The 20,824-nt window shown below is 40.3% G+C and overlaps 1 protein-coding gene across 3 annotated transcripts in view; it reads left to right on the top strand.

Moving 5' to 3' along the window:
* Nucleotides 1-3: 3 nt before the first annotated feature.
* The window catches only part of MRPS27 (mitochondrial ribosomal protein S27), an 81,104-nt gene continuing 60,283 nt past the window's right edge, over nt 4-20,824 (top strand). Inside the window, exons 1-3 of one of the 3 annotated variants that reach the window (XM_089494030.1) lie at nt 4-114; nt 10,837-10,914; nt 18,865-18,935. In XM_089494030.1, the coding sequence (XP_089350156.1) occupies nt 54-114; nt 10,837-10,914; nt 18,865-18,935 (210 nt within the window). In that variant the 5' untranslated portion in view covers nt 4-53. Of the gene's footprint in view, nt 115-10,836; nt 10,915-18,864; nt 18,936-20,824 lie in introns of those variants that run through there. The other 2 variants (XM_089494038.1, XM_089494047.1) reach the window with 2 other exon arrangements.

The following is a 20,824-nucleotide window of genomic DNA, read 5'->3' as shown; positions in this document are numbered from 1 at the left end:
TTTTGCTGCGCCGTCGGCCCTCCCCCGCCGCTGAGAAAGTGGTACGCCCCGAAATGGCTGCCCCTCTGATCCAACGCGGGTTCCAGAAGGCAGCCAAGACCTGGGTCTTTGCAGGTGGGTCTCTCTCTGCACGTGGGAACGCGCGCACATGCGTGTATGAGTGTTTCTCCACGTCTCTTGCCTACCCCTTTCATTTCATAGGGTTTTACTCAGGCAAGGGGCACTCAGAAGTGGTTCCCCCCGAGTTCCCTCTGAAATTTACCCTCGGTCTCCCATCCAAGTACTGGCCAGGGCTGACCCTGCTTAGCTTTTAAAATCAGACGTGGTTTGGTGCTTTGGGGGTGTTTTGGCTCCAATCCTGGTCTGTTTCTACCCTCCTTTTTTTCCTGCTCTTTAAGAGGAGTTTGTGGGATGGCTTGTAATAATGTCTTGGTTTGTAAATTAAAGCAAGCTTTTTAAAACCCTGGCTTCCTCAGGGGATGGGGTTGGTTTAGGTTATCTTAAAATGGTATCTATTTCACATTCTGAATGCTTTAAAATGTTTGGCACCGGAGCTCTCTCTCGACACAGAAGGCTAAATGTCTCACAAAGACTACAGTTCCCAGAATTCCCTAGCACTGAGCCAGGGTGCTTAAAGCGGTCTCAAACTGGATTATTTCTGCAGCGTGTTTTCAACCTGAGTTGTGGGAATTCACAAGTATCCCATGCATAAAGTGGTCCAGGATGTGCTTTTCCTCTTAGGGTTGTTCTAAGAAGGACCACCTGGGAATGAAGCCTGAAATGGCGTTGATCGTCCTGGGTTTTAGCTTGTAACAAATCATTTATCATGGTGTGATCCCATCCAACTCAACAGGGTCAGCACTAGTTAGTACTTGGAGGGAAGAATGCTGAACACTACCAGATTGTTGTTGTTGTGTCTCTTCAGGTCATTTCCCACTTATGGTGACCCTAAGGTGACATTATCATGGTGTTTTCTTGGCAAGATTTGATCAGGGGAGGTTTGCCATTGCCTTCCCCTGAAGCTGGGAGATTGTGACTTGCCCAAGGTCACCCAGCGGGTTTCTCGGCTGAGCCAGGATTCGAACCCTGGTCTCCAGAGTCATAATCCAACACTCAAACCACTATGCCACACTCATCAATACAAGGTTGCGTTAACTGCCCTCAAATGAGCTTCAACTCATGGCAACCCTGTGGATGAGACACCTCCAAGACCCCTGTCCTCCACTGCTCAGCTCAGGTCTTGCAAATTCAGGCTTATGGCCTCCCCGATCGATGAGTCTGTCCATCTGGTATGCGGCCTTTCTCTCTTTCTCCTACCCTCTACCTTTCCTAGCATTATTGTCTTTTCCAGTGATTCATGCCTTCTCATGTCATGGCCAAAGTATAGCAGCCTCCTCAGTTTTGTCATCTTGGCTTTGAGGAAGGGTTTGGGCTTGATCTGTTCTAGAACCTATTTATTTGTCTTTTTGGTTGTCCATGGCATCCTCAGCACTCTTCTCCAGCGCCACATCTCAAATTAATTAATTTTTTCTTATCTGCTTTCTCCAGGCTCACCTCCATACATGGTAATGGGGAATAGGATGGCTTGGACGAGCTTCACTTTGGTGATCAGAGTTATATCTTTACACTTTAGTATTTTGTCCAGTTCTTTCGTAGCTGCCCTTCCCAAAGCTAGTCTTCTTCTAATTTCTTGAGTACAGTCACTGTCACAGTCAGTATATGATCCAAGGAATGGGAACTTTTTGACTACTTCTATTTTCTCCTTATCCGTGGCTGTTATTTTTGTTTTCTTGATGTTCAACAAGAAGGCTATATTTCAGAGGAAGTAAAACCACCTCTGAGTATTCCTTGTCTAAGAAAACCCTTAGAAAGTCATGAGATAGCCAGAAGTTAACAGGTGGCATGAAAGCACATGTTGTTGTTGTTGTTGTTGTTGTTGTTGTTGTGTGCCTTCACATCATTTCAGTTTATGGTGACCCTAACGTCTCCAGAGTCATAGTCCACGATACCATGCTGTGAAGCCACATATATGCACACAATTCCATCTAAGTCAAGAGGACTGCTGTGAATTAAATGACTGATGAATTACACCTTTTGTTATGCTCATATAAATCTATAGGGTGGGTACAATGGGATGCTTGCCCAGTCCTAAAAGTATTTATTGCAGTGTCCATTGTTGTTGTGTGCTTTCAAGTCGTTTCTGACTTATGGCAACACTAAGCTGAACCTATCACTGTTTTTTCTTGGCAAGATTCTTTGGGGGCAGGTTGCCATTGCCATCGTCTGAGGCTGAGAGAGTGTGATTTGCCTAAGGTCACCCAGTCAGTTTCCACCCAATCTCCTCTTGAGATTCCTAGAGGGAACATATTGATCAAATCCACAAATAATCAAATCTGCAAAAGTCAAATCCACAAATGTGGAGGGTCGACTGTAGTTATTATATCAATATTGCAGGGCTGTGGCTGTGGCGGAGAGGTGGTGACTTGTAGCCCTGTGTTGTTATAACCATTTTGCTGGGTGGTTGTGGTGGTGTGTCCTGTAGAAGGCCTAGCACAGTCTAGAAATATTATTCAGTTTCTTGGTGTTTGGGATATACATTGGTGTCTTGTATACATACATGGGGCTATAAAACTAATTGTTGCTGCAGAACCCCTGCAGTTTAAGGGTTCAAAGGCTGTTACATGGGGTGAAGGAAATGGGGGTGGAAACAAGTTAGCAGCAGCCTGTGGAAAAACGTATTTTTGTAATATTTATTTATTCACAATAGGCAATTATAAGCAGTTAAAAAACAAACATAAAAACAACAACAAACTCAACAACAGACAAAAGAAAAATATCCCATATAAAAATTAGGCTCATCCTTACTACTATATATACTCGACGGTAAGACAACCTTATCCGTAAGTTGAGGACAGGTTTTGGAGCCAGAATTATGGATTTTGATATGACCCATGGATAAGTCAAGGGTAAAACTCATGTAACAAAAGATCTAAAGCAGTGGTCCCCAAACTGTGCCCTTTAAGAGATTTTGGACTTTAGCTCCCAGAATCCCAGACTATTGGCCAACATGGCTGAGGCTTCTGGGAGCTGAAGTCCAAAATCTATTAAAGGGCACAGTTTGGAGACCACAGATCTAAAAGATGAAGCAAAGGAAAACAATGTCAAAGAACTTACAAAATTCCAGCAGGTGTAACTGTTGTGCTCATACTAAAGACTAGATGGATGAGAGATTAGAAGGAGGGTCAGTGCTTCCAGGACAGATTACTCTCTTGTCTTTCACCAGGGAATGATTTTCTTTTTTAAAATATAAGAGTTAAAGGACAGTACTTACATCAACCCAAGGATAAATCGACTCAGGATATATGGATCAATTTTTCAACTAAAATTTCTAAACTTATACATGAGTATATATGGTAATCAGCCATAAAACCTTATCTTAACCACACTTAGAAATATATCATTGAACAATCACAAACAATAACATATTGAACAAATTCTTAAGAGCATAAATAACAATAACAAACATCCTTCAGAATATCTTGCATATTACAATACAATCATATCTCTCCCTATTTATTTATCCATCATTTCCCTTCTTGTACTCCTCCTAAATACTCTTCTTCAATCCCATTGCTCCCTTCAACCCAAACTTTTCTTATTACTACTCCTGCTACATCTTTTTATCTATATTAACATACTTCCATATATACCCATCTTTATATTGTCCCATTTCCTCTTTTTCATTCATCTTCCTCCTTTCCTTTCCTATCCTCTAACCTCTACCCCATCTCTCAAACCTACACGTACCCTCATCATGCATTCTCCAGCCTTCACACACTTTCCATACCTCTTGCACTTCCATTCCTACATCTTGACTTGCTCCCTTGCCTTCTCCAGTTCATACTCTGATTTATATATAATTTTTTCTAACTCTAATAAACATTGCTGTTATTTGTACCCCATATCCTTCATTATTTGAATGTTTTATATTTCCATATATCTTACTACTGTATCTAATTATCCATTCCCATCTTGTTACTTTGAAAAACCTATTGCTGCTAGTGGGCCCCATCTTTTTTCAAGAAATTTTATTAGTGGCATCCATTCATCATGCATTTTATCTATTGAATCATTTTTAATTGCTACATCATTTTATCTAATTCTGTCACTTCATATAGTTTAAAAAACAATCCATTCAGGATAGCTTTGTTTTGGAAAAACATACAGTGGACCCTTGTTATACGCTGGGGTTTGGTTCCAAGTTCCCCCGTGGATAACAAAATCCGTGGATGCTCAAGTCCCATTAAATATAATGACATAGCAAAATGGTGTCCCTTATAAAAAATAGAAAATCAAGGTTTGATATTTGAAATTTATACTTTTTTTAACATTTTCAAACCGTGGATGCTTGAATCCGTGTATAAGAAATCTGTGTATAAGAAGGACCAACTGTATTTCAAACACAAGGTCTACTTGCCTGGTATATATTTCTGGTAAACCTAGGGTTGCCATAAGTCAGGACCTCCAAACTGGGACAAATGTAGGACAACATTTTCAAATGTAGGACACAGTTTTAAGAAATGGAAGACACGCGAAAAAAATTGATTTTTTTAAAATGTTAATATAAATACATGTTTCTTAGGCATGATCAAAATGGAGGACATTTTGAAATGTGACAGAAGAGGACATGTCCTGGAAAAGGAGGAGGATGCCTGGTCACCTTGTCTCTGGTCCAAAATACATTGCAGAAATAAAACATAGCTGGACTGAAATGCCCAGAGTTCCTCACCAAAGCTGCATCCACACTGAGGAAATAATCCAGTTCGAGAGTGATTTAACTGTCCTGGGTTAGTGCTGGGGAATGCTGGGAATTGTAGTACACTGTGGCCCCAGAGCTATCTCTGACAGGGAGTCACATAACCCTCCAAACGTAGTTGAACTGCAGTGCCCAGAATTCCTCCCCAGGTGCATCCACACTGAGGAAATGGTCCAGTTTGAGACTGCTCAGTGCTGGGGAATCCTGGGAATTGTAGTCTGTTGTGGCCTCAGAGCCATCTCTGACAGAGAAGTCTCAATGTCTCCCAAACACTAGCATTCCCAGGATTCCCTAGCATTGAGTTAAAGCAGTCTCAAAGTGGGTTATTACTCCTGCAGTGTGTGAGAGAGATAGAAAGGCTAGGGACTGGATTCATTCATTAACTCACAAAAGGAGGATATCTGTGTCCAAAACACACTGCTTTGACTGCCAAGGCTCAGTGCTATGGAATCCTGGGAATTGTAGTTTATTGTGGCACCAGAGCTCTCTGACAGAAGGCCAAATGCCTCACAGACACCAGCATTCCAGAGCATTGAAAAAAATACACAGGGGCAAAATAAATATTGAAAATGGCCACGCACCTCCTCCTCCTCTTCCTCCTCATCCTTGCCTCGGTGCCAAAGGAAATGGCCCTCTCCCCTCTGCTGCCTTGCTGGGACCAAACAGAGGAGGAGCGCCAGCTCTTCCTGAGTCTGGCAACCTCCTGTTGCCAACAAGCCTCAAAGATAATTCCCCAAACGTTTGGCCAAAACTCACCAAATCCCCCCATATCTCACCAAATATTTAGTCAAAATCCCTGAAAAGTCCCTGTAATGTTAATATGGCAATAAAACGTAGCCCTAATTGAATAAAAATAAATGGAACTTATTTCAACTCTCCAAATTACCATTAAACCAACCACCAAAATTACACCAAAGGCTCTGAAAAGTACCCATTTGGGTGTGAAAGTCACCAGATTGGCAACAGGCCGGGAGTCAAGGAGGAAACCGTGCAGGGACGCCCCCTAGTGGTGAAAAACCGGGAATGTCCCGCCGGCAGGAAGGTTATGGCAACCCTAAACCTGGTACAGTATATATTTTTCAGAGATGTGATCTTCCTATCTTGACACATCTGATGGCCAGAAAGTAGTTCTGAGTTGGAGCCAAACTATAGCAATTTTATATCATTTTAACTATCATAGCTCCATCCTATGGGATACTGAGAGTTGTACTTTGGTGATGTGATTAGAAGTTTCTGGTGTGCTCCCCTGAACTACAGTTTTAGAATTCTCTGGCAGACAGTGCCCTGACTAAGCTACAAATCCCATGCTTTCATGGAATGGAGCCGCAACAGTTAAATTCATATCAAATGCTATAATTGTGCTGGCAGTATCTGGATGATCATCTGTGAGTACTTTTTTCATTGAATCCATGGCTGCTGGGGACACAAGCCAGACCTAAGTGGTTGCCCCTATGCTCTGAGAGGCCAGAATGATTTCTATCCTACTGTCCTTCCATTGGCAGGCTGGCTTTTTAAAGAATAATATTTGTATTATCCTACTTGAGAGTATATATTTTCCCTGGATGAAGATTAACCTTCCATTTTGAAGCCAAGCCCTCCCTCCAGTCCATCTGCCTTGGTCCAGGCCTCGGAGGTAGAGAGGAACTGCTGGACCTCTTACCATTTCCCACCACCACTCCTTTCTCCTTCTGTGTCATGTCTTTTTAGATTGTAAGCCCGAGGGCAGGGAACCGTCTAACTAAAAAGATTGCATGTACAGCGCTGTGTAAATTTACAGCGCTTCATAAATAAAGGTTAATAATAATAATAATAATTCTGACAGGTATTTGGGAACTGTAATGCCTTAAAGAAAGGACTTTCAAATTACTGCTGTAATGTTTTGATTGTAGTGTTTTTAAAAATAGTTTGTTTTTAATTATACATTTTAGTTTATTTCCATTTTACTGTTGATCATCTGTCTGTTTTTTTACTGCACTGTGTTTATTTTAATTTGTAAGTCATCATGAGTCCCAGTTTTGGCAAAAAGGCAAGGTGAAAATAAGGTTGATGTTGATATAGGCTGCAAGTCTTTCTTAGATTTATGCCTATGGGCCAAAACACGCTGCAGAAATAAGCCAATTTGAGATCACTTTAACTGCCCTGGGTCAATGATAGCAAATTCTGGGAACTGTAGTTTTGTGAGACATTTAGCCTTCTCTTTGAGAGAGTTCTGATGCTACAAGAAATTACAGTTTCCAGAATTCCCTAGCACTGAGCCAGGGCAGTTAAAGCGGTCTCAAACTGGATTATTTCTGGAGTGCACATTGGCCCTGTGTTGCAAAGAAATCCTGTTTTCTAAACACAAGAATGGCAATGTATTCTGCTTTACTTTTATCATATTTGAAACCTGAGATTTTACTCATAAACAATTATCTCCCTTCTCCCTTCAGCAGTGTTTGTAGCCCCAAAATGGGTTTGGCTCAATCATTCAGGCTGCATTTTATCACTTTATCCATTCAACTTGTATTCTGGATGTATCCTATGTAAAGCAAAATTACACTTGGAGAAAGGATGCATAAAAATTGGAGGAAGGTCAAAACATCAACTGATTTTTCAGATAACATCCTCACTGGAGTTAATACAGAAGGCTGAATGTCACACAAATACGAGTGTTATTCCCTGTTAGCAAACACTCCTTCTGGATATTATGGTCGTGAAGCGGCTAGGGCCATTTTCCAGCCAACCTTCCAAAGAAGCCGAGGTCAGCCTGAATGCTCTTCAGTCCCGCGTCATCTCACCCACGGGGCAGCGCTGGGTACCTCCTTCGAGCTCAATTTCTAGCCCCCTTCTCCAAGGGCTATTAGCAGTTGCTCGCCTACCGCGTCTGAGTCTCGGAGGACGCGTCAATGGGTCCGGAGCAGGAGCTCCTCCGTTACACGTCCGAACACCGCCTCCCACGACTAGAAGTTCCAAAATAGTTCAAGATTGTTTATGCCTTGGCTCAGTTATTAATCAGAATGGAGACTGCAGTCAAGAAATTAGAAAAAGATTAGGAGTTGGAAGCAATAGCAATAGCAAATATGTTTCTATACCACTTGTCAGTGCACATAAGCACTCCCTAAGCATTTTACAAAGTGTAAGCTATTTGCCTTCAACAAATTGGGTACTCATTTTAGCGATCTCGGAAGGATGCAAACCTGAGTCAAGCTTGAGTCCCTGGCTGGTATCGAACTCGCAACCTTATGGTTTATGAGTGAGTAGCTGCAATGAAGGGCAGTTATGAAGGACCTAGACAAGATCCTGAATTATAAAGATACATATTATTGAATGTTAAAGATAAGATTGTCCATGCTACCGTATTTCCAATTTCTATTTATTGTTTCAAGCTGGATATTGAAGAAAGCTGATAGGAGGGGGGGGGGAACTAATTTGAAGAGTTCTACAGATACTGTGGACTGCTAAAAAGACAAATAAATGGGTCCTAGAGGAAATCAACCTTGAATTCTTCATAGAAGCTAGGATGACTAAACTGAGAGTGTCGTAGTTCGGGTGCATCGTGATTAGACATGATTCACTAGAAAAGAAAATTATCCCTGACAATGTAGAAGGTAGTTGGAAAAGGGGAAGAATGCATTCCAGATGGATAGACTGAATCGAGGAAAGTACAACCTTGAGTCTGCAAGACCTGAGTAGGACTGTTGATGATGGAGGGACTTGGAGGTCTCTCATGCATAGGGTCATCATGAGTTGAAGCCACCTTGATGGCAGCTAACAACAACAAACCTTTATTGAATAGCGACCGCCAAAATTCAGTTGTTTAGGCTGTGGTTGGTGAAATCTGTGGCTTTCAGGATATTGTCATACTTAAGCGTTGGCTCTCCAGGCAAGGACTATGTTTTTAACTGTTATATTGTATTTTTTATCTTGTATTGGAATGTTTTAATAATTTTGTAAGCCGCCCTGATCATACCTATGGAAGGGCGGGGTAGAAATAAAATTTATTATTATTATTTATTATGAGAATTTCAGTCCAGCAACATTTGCATGCACCACATAACCCCTACAATCCCCATTCCCTTTTATGTGCCTTCCACTGCCTTGTTCAGTTCCAGGGCAAGAGTGTCCATCTTCTGCTAATATGGGGATAAGAATCATAAGGCCCAGATGCTGATGTACTGGAATTGCCAGAACTCCTTATCACTGGCTGGGGCTGATGGGAGTTGCAGGTCATCACCATTTAGTTCAGCAGTTCCCAGCCTTTGGTCGTCCAGATGTTTCAGACTCCAGCTCCCATAATTCCTGACTGTTAGCCAACTTGTCTGAGGTTTCTGGGATCTGAACTTCAAACAAATGGATGACCAAAGGTTGGGAACCAATGGTTTAGATGCACTTGGTTGCCTTGTTCAGTTCCAGTGCAAGAACATTTGTCATGTGGTGCAGTTGGACTGGGTCACTGGGAGACCTGTGTGTGAAAACCCACCGGATAACTTCGGGCAAGTCACACTCTCAGCCTAAGAGGAAGGCCTCCTCTGAATATACCTTGCTAATGAAACCCTATGATAGGATTGCCATAGGTCAGAGTTGATTTGAAGGCATATAACAACAAAATAGCAGAGAAAGAAGCAAGATCTGCTTCCATTTGTCAGTTGTCATATGTTCAACATAATCAATTGCTAGTAGTAGAGAGGGAGAAATACCAGCTTTCAATTTTCTATTTTGTATTGATGTAGTGTAACAACATAATGGACTTTTACCTTTGTTATCCACCTCAAGTGCACTATCGACAAGTAAGGATAGATCATCAGTACTCATGGATGCTTGCTCTGTAAGCAAGCATTTATTTTAACGCCTCCTCTGTTCTGGATTCTGTTAATTGTTTTGCAGATACGAAGACATCTGAGTAACATTTTTGTATATGTGCTCAGGGGAACATTCTGTAGTGAGACTCCGTGCTGAAAGAACCCATCACATGTAATCAAAATGACCAGGAAACCCTAATCTAGAATAATAGCTCCCTTTAATAGTAAAACATTTTGGGGTAGGCATGAATGGGAACAATTCCAAGGGACAAAAACTACAGTACTTAGTATTTACCATTACCATTGCAATTTTAAAAAGTAGTTATTTAGTTTTCGGCTTCTCAAAAGTAAATAAATTAGTTGTCTGGTTTTATGTTGAAGAATCTGAATGATATTAGCTTCAAGTGCCTCCAAGTTGTCTGTCATTTTATTGTGACCCCATGGATTTCATAAAGTTTTCTTAGGCAAGGAATACTCAGAGGTGATTTGGCCGGTTCCTTCCTCTGAACTATAGCCTACAGCACTATGTATTCATTGGTGGTCTAACATCCAGGTACAGTACCAACCCGGGCTGACCCTACTTCGCTTCCATGATAAGACAGGATCTGGTGCTTTTAGCATGTTTAGGCCCTATTTACATTTCTGCCGGTGCATATGTGTCCATCATTCCCAATTGGGATGAGGATTGTAGTCTAGTTCATCTGATTGCAGTTTGTGGAAGTCAGCAGTGATGTTTGCTTATTTGCAAGAAAGAGAAAAATAGGATGTTGATTTCTGTATCAAGGGCTACATCATTGTATCTGCCATTGCTTGGAGTCCAGATGTAGTTATAATGTTGGTGGTACTTCTTGGCCATATAAAAGCTTTATAAACATTTTATCTTGTAGTCGACACTCTCCAGATGTTAGAGAATAGTATATATGCAGTCACGAGAGTAACTGTCTAGATCATAACAGTCTATAATTTACAAGATCTTTTGGAGTTTTATGGAAATCTAATTCATGCTGTGGTAGGAAGACATCTCTAAAATAGTATTTGGTAAAGTTGACACAGGTAATTTAGGATTCTACCTTCTACATAGTTTGGATTCTAAAGTATGATGGAAATTAATGGGTTCTCATATATGAGCTTGTAAAATTTATTGTATTTAATTTAGAGAATGGATAAAAATCATTTTGAAAAATGTGAACCTTTTAAAATGATCTTGTTTATATATTGATCATGACTTTTTCTTCCACTTAGGTAAAAGATGTATTCTTTCAGCAGCTTATGTGGACAGCACGGCATGGGAACAAAGAGAAAAAGAACAATGCAAGCTGGGTAAGGAAATACTTCATTAATCTTGGACACTTGAAGTTTCAATTAATGGGATAATAAATTACCTGGATAATTATCTACTCGCTTTTGTGTGAATGCTACAAATGCGTGCTCAAGGTTTCCCAAAGCAGACAGCTGGATTCCTTGATGGTGGCATATTTAAAAAAAGTAGTAGGAACAATTTGTAGTATAGTGTCCAGATATTAAATTACAGAAGAACAGCTGTATTAATCTCAGTTGCAGGAAGAACAAAGGGACCCGTAAAACCAAACTATGCTATAGATTTGGGAGAGATGGAGCTGCCACTGCAAAAGACATTCCTAAGCTTGGTTCACTCCTTTCTTTTTTCCATGAGATGTAGCATCATATTGTACTCTGCCTCTGTTGTGCTCTCTCAGCTCCTAGCATTTCCCCATCCTCACTCGACGCTATTGTCTGTGACTGGCACCAGTGATGAAATGCACCACATCATGATACAGATTAATTATTAGTTGGCATCATGAAAGTGGGAGAGAAAACAGTCTTAAGAATAATATTAGCTATTCTGACTGGCATCACCTTTTTATAGGATCTCAGGCAGAGGTACTTTCATGTTACCTATCTGCTCTTTTTTTTTTACTAGAGTTAGCAGGATTTGAACCTGATATCTTCAGCATGGTGTAGTGGTTTGAGTGTTGGACTACAACACTGGAGACCAGGGGTCAAATCCCTGCTAGACCATGGAAAGCCACTGGGGTGACCTTAAGCATGTCATACTCTTTCAGCCTCAGAGGGAGGCAAAGGCAAACCCCCCCTCTGAACAAATTTTGTCTCCCCCCCGGTGGGATATAAATATTCGATATAGGGTGGGATATAAATATTTTAATCACCAACACTATCTTCACAATTCATTCTCTTTATGGCACTGATTGATAAAACCTTTATGCTCCATCCCTTTTTCAAAGCATTCAGGGAATCATATAATTCTCCCCCTTCCCGTAATAAGCCTGAGAGTTAGATTATGCTGGCAAGAGTGTCTGGTCAAGAGGCAGCCTGTGTGCTAAGCTGTTAAGAATATGACACAATATCTCCACCAGGCTATATTCCCCATTGTATCCATGGTGGTTGATAGTGAGTGAGTCAGTTATTACATTTATAATATTTTCATTCCAGCACTCCATCTTTTCTACCAATAGTAGTGTAATCACAATACAAAAACAAAAAACAAAACAAAAAAACCCTCATACTAAAATATTATGTGAATCCATAAACAGTGTCTTATTATTTGTAATATAATTTTATATTATATTTTAAAAACATTATTTTACCTAAAGCTCAAGTAGTAAATTGATCAGTAAATTGATCAGTGTTGAGTGCACTGAGCACATTTTAAGCAGGTAAGATAAGCTAATAGTCTAAAGAAGAAGAAAAAACTGATATTTCAGGACTCTAATCTTATAGAAATCTGGAGAGAGCATATAGGTCAATCAAGTCATGCGTCAAAACAACTTTCTCTTGTTGGGTTGAAATTTCAGAGCCTGTCAGTTGCAAACAGCAATCTTGTGACATATGTGGCTTGAACACAAGATGGCACTGTTGTATTTGGGGATGATGGATTTATTGTTTTTGTAACAATTGTCACTCACAGAAGCTTTACAATTACACATAGTAGAAATAATCTTGTGTATCCTGGGGGAGGGGGCAGTCTTAAAACAGATGTGAAAAATCATATAAAGTGTTTGTGGTGTTGTGCATCTACTTATTTAGAAGCTGCTATAGTTATTTTGTACCGGTATATGAAGTGGCTGTTAGTAAGGACAGCTTTTCTCTTGGCACTATTTAAACACCCTTTTGTTCACACCCATAGCCGTTAAAGTCCAGATTTGATCAATCTTTTAAAAAACATTAAAATGAGCTGTGATTACACAGCAGGTTTATTAATTTGGAGGAACAAAAGTGAGGATTAATGTAGGATTGTTCCAGTCCTCTGCACTGACAAATGTGTAGGGGAAGGCACAGAATGAACAGGGGTTTGAAGCAACTCTTCTGTGTGGAAAGGGTGCACTAGTCGGGTCTTTTCCTTTTTTTCCCCTTTCCTTTTCCTTTTCCTTTTTTTGAGAAAAAAAATGTGGGTAAGAGGTCGGTGGCATGATAGAAATTTAGGAAAATGCACACAGTGGGAACAAACTGGATAGATTCCTCCCTCATATTACTACAACCCAGGGTCATCCAATAAAGCTGAGTGATCAGAGATTCAAGTCAGACAAAAGAGTCTTCATACAGCAAATAGTTAAACTGTGTAATCTGCCACCATTAAATAGCTACCAGTTGAATTATGGCTTTAAAAATGGACCAGACAAATTCATAGCAAATAAGGCAATGAAATGATTACTAGTTGTGGCTTTTGTATGCTTCTCTCCCCACCTTCCCAATCAGAGGCATCAGGCTTCTGTATACCAGTTGTTGACAAGCAAGAGCAGGGTAGTGCCCTAAATGTGGGCTTTCCTCTACTTGTGGACATTCCATGGACATCTGGTTTGTCACCATAAAAAAACAGGATGCTGAGGGCAAGAATGGCCTTTGGTGTGCAGTTCAACTGATTTTTTTCTTTTTATGAGGGTTGATGGAGAATCTGCACTTGTACCATTTTTTAACTGTGCACATTTTGCAAAAGGTATATGAAGTTCACTGATATTTATGTAGCACAGCAAAATGTGCACCAATGTTTTGAGTACACTCGGCCTTCTGTATACGTGGACTTGCCATCCACAGATTCAACCACCCACAGATCGCAAGCATTCATTGTCCCCAACGGCAGTATGTGCACGTGGCCGAGCACATGGCTGCACCACCATAAGCGACAGCCCCATAATGAAAAGGTATATTGATGGTTGGTGCAAATAAAGGTATTGCTTATTCCATTTGTTGCTGCAGCTCCTTTTATATACAGTTAAACTACAACTCCCACAATGACAAGCAGAAGCATGCCAGCCAACCAGCAGCTACCCCTGCACAGTGACTTCTGGTCCCCCCTTTCCTTTTCCGGACAGGTAGTGTGTCCTCGGGTGGCCAGTCCAGGTCAGCTTTTAGTCAGCTGCTGTCTGCCCTCAGCGCTGGTCTCACCTCGTGATCTGGGTGATGGCTGTTGCCACCACTGTGCTCATGCTGGTTGCCGCCCCTCATCGCCCAGGGTTTCTTATGGCCGGTGGCCAGGAAGGTGAAGCAGTGCGCCTCCTCCTCTGCTGCTGCAGGGAAGATGATAGAAGGCAAGATTGTGATCAACAGGGGTTGTCTCTAATGGCAGCATAGCTGCGTGGCCGTGCCACCATTGGACACAATGGAACTCAAGTATCTACGGATTTTGGTATCTGCCGGGGGGAGGATCTGAAATGGATCCCCTGCAGATACCAGGGGCCAACTGTATTTTATTTTACAGTCTGACCTTCTCTCAGTGTGGTGACCTACAGCGTACCATATATACTCACATGTTAAGTCGACTTCATTGAGGATAGGTGTTGGGGCCTAAATTATATATAATTATGGATTTTGATATGGCCCGTATCAAATCAAGGATAGAACTTTGGGGCATGTAACAAAGGATGTAAAGGATGAAGCAAAGGAAAATTATGTCAAAATTCTAGTAGGCATGACTCATCCCAAAGCTTTGCTGGAACTATAGCAAATAGTAGCTGTGCAATGTGTTGGGAAGGTTACCAGGTGTGGGCAGGGCTAAGAAAACACACACATGTAAAAAAGGATGTAATGGCAAGAGTTGAGATGCATTAGTAACTCATCAAAAAAAGGAACCATCCCCTTCTCTGAGTAGAGTGGTGAAAGACGAGAGCTTATTCGTCCTGCGAGAACCTAAAAGAAACATTGACCCACTCTACTCTCATAGATCCTTTGAGGGGAGGTGCCACTATCACTATTTCAAAATGTCCAGAAGCACCACTGTGATAGAGGGGGCTAGTGTTTCTTTTAGATTCTGCTGGGTCGGACTAAGCTTTTTCTTTTTGCAACTCTTCTCAGAGAAGGGATTGGTTCTATTTTTAAATACAGTACTTACATTGTGGATACGTCAATGCAGAGTACATGCAGTAGTTTAAAACAGAATACAGTAAAATCAAATATAATAGTTTGAAAAACAAAGAAGCATCATATTAAAGAACAGTATTGGATTAAAATACCCTAATGCATTTAGTGCTTCATGATAGAAACATATGCTGTGTAAATAATGGACTAAAGTGTTTGAAACAGTTTTAGCCTTTTTGTATCTGCCTAAGACGAAAGCAGAAGCATGCCCCCACCAAACAAATCCTTACAAGAAGACCCTGTGAAAGGGTCACCATAAGTCAGAAACAACTTGAGGACACAACGACAACAACAACAAATCTGCATGAAAGACAGGATATATTTACTGCTTTACAGTGACTTACAATGCTGCACAAGTGTTTATTTATATGCACATTTATAATCTTATTATATTCCCACTGAGTATTGACAGCTGTAAAGTGACTAACTGCAAGCTACTCTTTGTGCTGGGAATATTTGTACTGTCTATTAGAACTTAAACTGAGACCACTGATTTATTTTTAAAAGGATACCAAACCACTATTATACTGTAACCTTTTATTGATCTGCGCTGACCTGAGCTAGATTTGAACCAGCAATTTTGGGGAGGTAAAAAGCTTTATCTCTTGTTACTAGTCCCTTGAGCCATGCATTTATAGAGAGCAGGAATTTTAATCTTCACAGGCAGTTTCATCAATAGGCAATCCTAGATCCCATTATTTTAGAAGGTAATATTGCCAGACTGAATTTAGAATGAGTTAGGATTTTCTTTGGTTGATTCATGACATTTCCATACCACCATTTTGCAGAAGGACAATATATGACATGCTGCAGTTTGATCCATGAGTAATATGGAGAGCTGGGTATTCCAGATAGATATTGACTAAATAGATATTAGCCACAAAGTCATTTCCCAAGAAGAGTGTGTAAGGGCTAGCCAAATAGTTCCCTTTCACTACTAAACAAGGTAATTATGCATACTATCCTTCTTTTCTTTTTTAATTGGGGTATATAAAACTAGGGAAGTTCATTTACACAAAGGCTGGGAATGCTTGAGGAGTTTGATTTTTGCAAATGGCTCTCTTAGCTTGATAGATTTGCTTGATACTGAATAAGAGTGAAACAAATAAAGCTCTGATTCAACCCACACTTATAGGGAATAAGTTCCACTGAATACAGTGGGACTTTACTACTGAGTAAATATAGATAAATTCAGATGGTACAGGCCAGGCCAGATGTGGAAAAAGTGTGACACTGTTATTGCAAGTGGTACCTAAGTTGTTTTTCTCATCTTTAATGCTCCAGCTCTGCTGAGTTGCCTTTTTTTACCCTTCCCATTAATTGTTCCTTCTTTTAAATAGGTCACAGCCTTCCTCTCAATTCCATTCAACATTTTAAAAAACCTTTATTTGCAAACAAGGAGTGGAGTTCTAGATGTTTCTGGTTTTGTCTTTCTTTCTTTCTTTCTTTCTTTCTTTCTTTCTGGCAGTGTATGTGGGCCTTGGAGGATTCCATTGACAGGAAAAGAAATATACCACAGCTTCCTGGCCTAGGAAAATAACTTGTCTGTTTCACCTACTTTTGGAAATGAAATGTTGTAAAATTATTTGTTAGTTACTTGTCTTTCAAAATATCAGTTGGCTCAGTTGCCTTTTACTAGGCATGCTATTTTGTGTGTTCATAAATTGCATTTCAACTTTACATTACTCAAAGCAGCACAGAAATAGCCAAACCGTAAACTCAGCAAAACATTAGCTCCATAAATATAGCAACAATAAAATACATTCTAATGCCAGTAGGAGGCTAAACACATACAGCTGGGGATCAACCCCTTTGAAGCTTGACCTGCCCCCACCTTCCAAAATAAACTTTTATTTTTATAAAGATTGGGGGGTTTGAGTCAAGGATATGTGTTTCATGGGGTTCTCTCAAAAGAAAGTTCCAGAAAATGGAAGCCAACTCATGAGAGGGCTCCATTCTTAGATTACAGTTCTGACTTCCTCATCAACCTCAAAGACCTACAATAGCATCTCTTTCCCCCCCAGTTCTTAAGATTTTATTTAACGTTGTAAAACTCATAATAATTCCAGCTTGCCCCCCTCCCTGTATTGCACTCTGTATGCTTCCTGTTATAACACAGAAGCCAAGAAACCCAACAGTTAAGAATTTTCTCCCCAAATTTATAGTTTAACTCTCTTAAAATAAATTTATATATAGAAAAGATATAATTTACAACCCATTCAACAGTATTCAGTCATTATACCCAAAGAATATTACACATCCCAAATTCAGCTGCTTCTTTTTGATAAGACCACATTTTTTTCTTAGCAAATATAATATTCCATTGTTAAAGAGCAACTCAGGTCAACTTTGGAGCAAGTGTGATGTACCTTTAAAACTTTAAATAAGGAAGAAATTGGAAAAAAAACACAGCATACTGAAAATATATACAGCTGTGTCCAATGCATAGCATTAACAGCAGCTTGTGAGAAGTTTACTATCCCAAATTGGCACACCATTATTTTGAAGGAAAATAATTCACACAGTAAGTTCAGTGCATTTATAGGATGCCAGTGAGGCACAAGAAAACAAGAAGATGTAGAATCATCAAATAAGTCAGAAAGAGATATTGGGATTTTGCCCTCGAGGTCAGCACCTTGGAGCAGTAAAGGCTTCGCCCTCTAATCCATCTCTTGAGAGAAAGAGCACCTCCTTTTACCTTCCGTACTATAATATGTTCACTCGTATTGATGATTAGAGCCTTCCTTTCCTGATCAGAATCCATCTGAACAGTATATTCTCTAGGTGCTGACCTGTAAGTACTCATTTCAAGCCTTTTAATTTCTTCCTCAGATAGTCCCAGGTCCTCTTCTGTCGCCTGTTCCTCTCTTCCAATAGTGTTTCTGTTAGCTGAGATACAGTCAGTCGTGCCGAATCATGCTGCCTTTCCTGAGTTCGTTGAGTTCCATATTGTCTATTTCAACAACAACTGCAGCTCTTTCTTGGGGAGCTCCTGGGGGAACTTCTGTTTGAGGTTCACCCTGAGCAGTACCTTGCACAAAAGCAACTTGCGCTTGATATTCCCTATCAAGCCACAAGTAACGATTCTGCAGGTTAATGTAATGGAGTTAGGGGGTGTCACTCAGTGGTAGAGCATTTGACTGTACAATAGCATCTCTTCAAAAATCTTTAAGTGGAATCATAATGGGAAAGAAGTGGCCTATATAAAGTTATTTTGGACTTTCAAAGTTCAAAACCCCAACCATATATTTGTCTCCGAACAAACTGGAAACCAGTGGAATTCATATAAAATTGTTTGGAATCCTTATTTAGAAGCTTTTGAGCTTTTGTAGGTTTTGTTGTGTGATCACTGCTAGATATTAAGAGGGGGCAATGACTGGGAGGAAATGAGTCACTGACTTGCTTGGGGACGGTAGTACTCACTAGCTTGTGAGCTCTGCTTTGGTGGAGAACTGCACTTTGTTCACATTATGAGAAGGCATGACTCATTAGAAAAAACAATAATGCTGGAGAAGATGGAAGGCAGCAGAAAGAAAGGAAGCCTGCACACTAAATTCAGTCAGGGAGGACATGGACATGAGTGTGCAGGACTTGAGGAGAGAAGTGGAAGATAGCGAGTCTTGGAGCTGTCTCATCCACAGAGTCTCGATGAGTCGGGGCTGACTTGAGGACAGTTAACAACAACAACAGGAAGGCAAATGGACTTCTGTTTGCTTCCTTCTTGGGAGGTTTTCTTTTTTACTTGTGATGTAGAGGCAAGTAGGCAGTTGGTTCTCCACAAGAATGCTGTTTTCATGGCATGGTTGGTATCCTTAATTCCCCCCTAAACCCACCATAACCATTCACTAGTGTGAATTGAAGGTGTTTATTTTATTTCTACAGCTGATTTGGCCAATTTGATGGACAGAACCTATGAGAGAAAGCTTCCAGTCAGCTCTTTAACTGTATCTCGGGTAAGAACACAAGCTTCCATTTGGATTAAAAACTGCAAGGACAGATGTGGCATGTTTCTTCTAAAAGATTATTCACTGAAATATTTTTGCTGTATTGCTTATGCTGCTTCTTTATTCAGGTACTAGATTGGCATTTTGCCGAGACCACACTCATAGGTATGATTTAATTAATTAATTAATTTGCTTTGGCATGATTTGGTTTTTCTCTGCAATCTCTATTGTCATGCTTTTTTCTTCTTATATTTTTAAATATGCATACCTCATCTAGCTCTTGAGCTCACCTTCTGTTGATATAGGATTAATGCTTTTCAGAAGAAACACTACTTCCCAGTCCCCTTAGGCCATCAGATAAGATTCTGAGTCTTGAAGTGTGAATAAAGTGTATCTGGCATGGAGAGGTCATGTGAGTGTCAATAGAGTTGTTGTTCCTGCTGCTTGTTTTTGCTTCCCTTTCACCTGCCTACTCTGAACTCCCAAGAAACAGGAGTTGCAAAGATAAGCATGAACTTCTAAATACACTGTGCTCTCCCTTTAGGGCAAGGACAATTTGTGGCTAATAATAATTATGTTTATTTATAATGCCCTTTCCACTAAAGGGTGGAATATCAGACATCCATCAAAAATGGATGACAAAACACAACACTATAAAATGCTAAAATAATATACTAATATACTAAAAACAAACTACTGGCTGCATAGGTGTGATTGAATTATAACTCCCATCATTACTCATCATTGATTTCTCTGGGCAGAGTTGATGGCAGCTGGACTCCAACACTGTTAGTTGCTTGCTTGCGCCCTACATGATTTGGTACCTATGTAACAGGAACATAGGAAGCCACCTAATACCAAGTCAATCTGTCCACTAATCCAGTGTGGTTGCAGTTCTCCAGGATCTTGATGTATTCAGGATTTCAACTGAAACAATGAGTCTGATCGGGATTGTAATCTGAAAAGAAGCTATTCTAGGTTCAGGGTACATTGGTTAGCTCCTCTCATGTTAGAACCCAGAACCAATTGACTATCCCACTGAAAATGGGGATAGCTGCCCGCTCTCCCTTTAGGGCAAGGACAATTTGTGGCTAATAATAATTATGTTTATTTATAATGCCCTTTCCACTAAAGGGTGGAATATCAGACATCCATCAAAAATGGATGACAAAACACAACACTATAAAATGCTAAAATAATATACTAATATACTAAAAACAAACTACTGGCTGCATAGGTGTGATTGAATTATAACTCCCATCATTACTCATCATTGATTTCTCTGGGCAGAGTTGATGGCAGCTGGACTCCAACACTGTTAGTTGCTTGCTTGCGCCCTACATGATTTGGTACCTATGTAACAGGAACATAGGAAGCCACCTAATACCAAGTCAATCTGTCCACTAATCCAGTGTGGTTGCAGTTCTCCAGGATCTTGATGTATTCAGGATTTCAACTGAAACAATGAGTCTGATCGGGATTGTAATCTGAAAAGAAGCTATTCTAGGTTCAGGGTACATTGGTTAGCTCCTCTCATGTTAGAACCCAGAATGAATTGACTATCCCACTGAAAATGGGGATAGCTGCCCGCTATCTTTTCGGCAAGATACCAACAATTATACCATGATACATATGTTCTGCTGCTGAGCTTTGCAGTCTTTCACTTTGAAGAAGAATATCAACTGTAACACATTCTATATTGAGCTGGCTTTGGAAACTTCAGCAGGTCCAGAATGCTATGGCCAGAATGCTAAATGGGGTCAATTATAGGGAGCATATAACTCCCTTGTTAAAACAATTTCATTGGCTCTTGCTTCATTTCCAGGCACAGTTCAAAGTATTGGCTATGACATACAGTGGACCCTTGGTATCCACTGGGATTTGGCTCCAGGACCCAC

This window comes from Sceloporus occidentalis, unplaced genomic scaffold, assembly GCF_023333645.1.
Source record: "Sceloporus occidentalis isolate IW3139 unplaced genomic scaffold, rSceOcc1.0.p SCAF_1, whole genome shotgun sequence".
NCBI lineage: Eukaryota > Metazoa > Chordata > Lepidosauria > Squamata > Phrynosomatidae > Sceloporus > Sceloporus occidentalis.
This window is presented reverse-complemented; position numbering and strand designations above follow the sequence as displayed.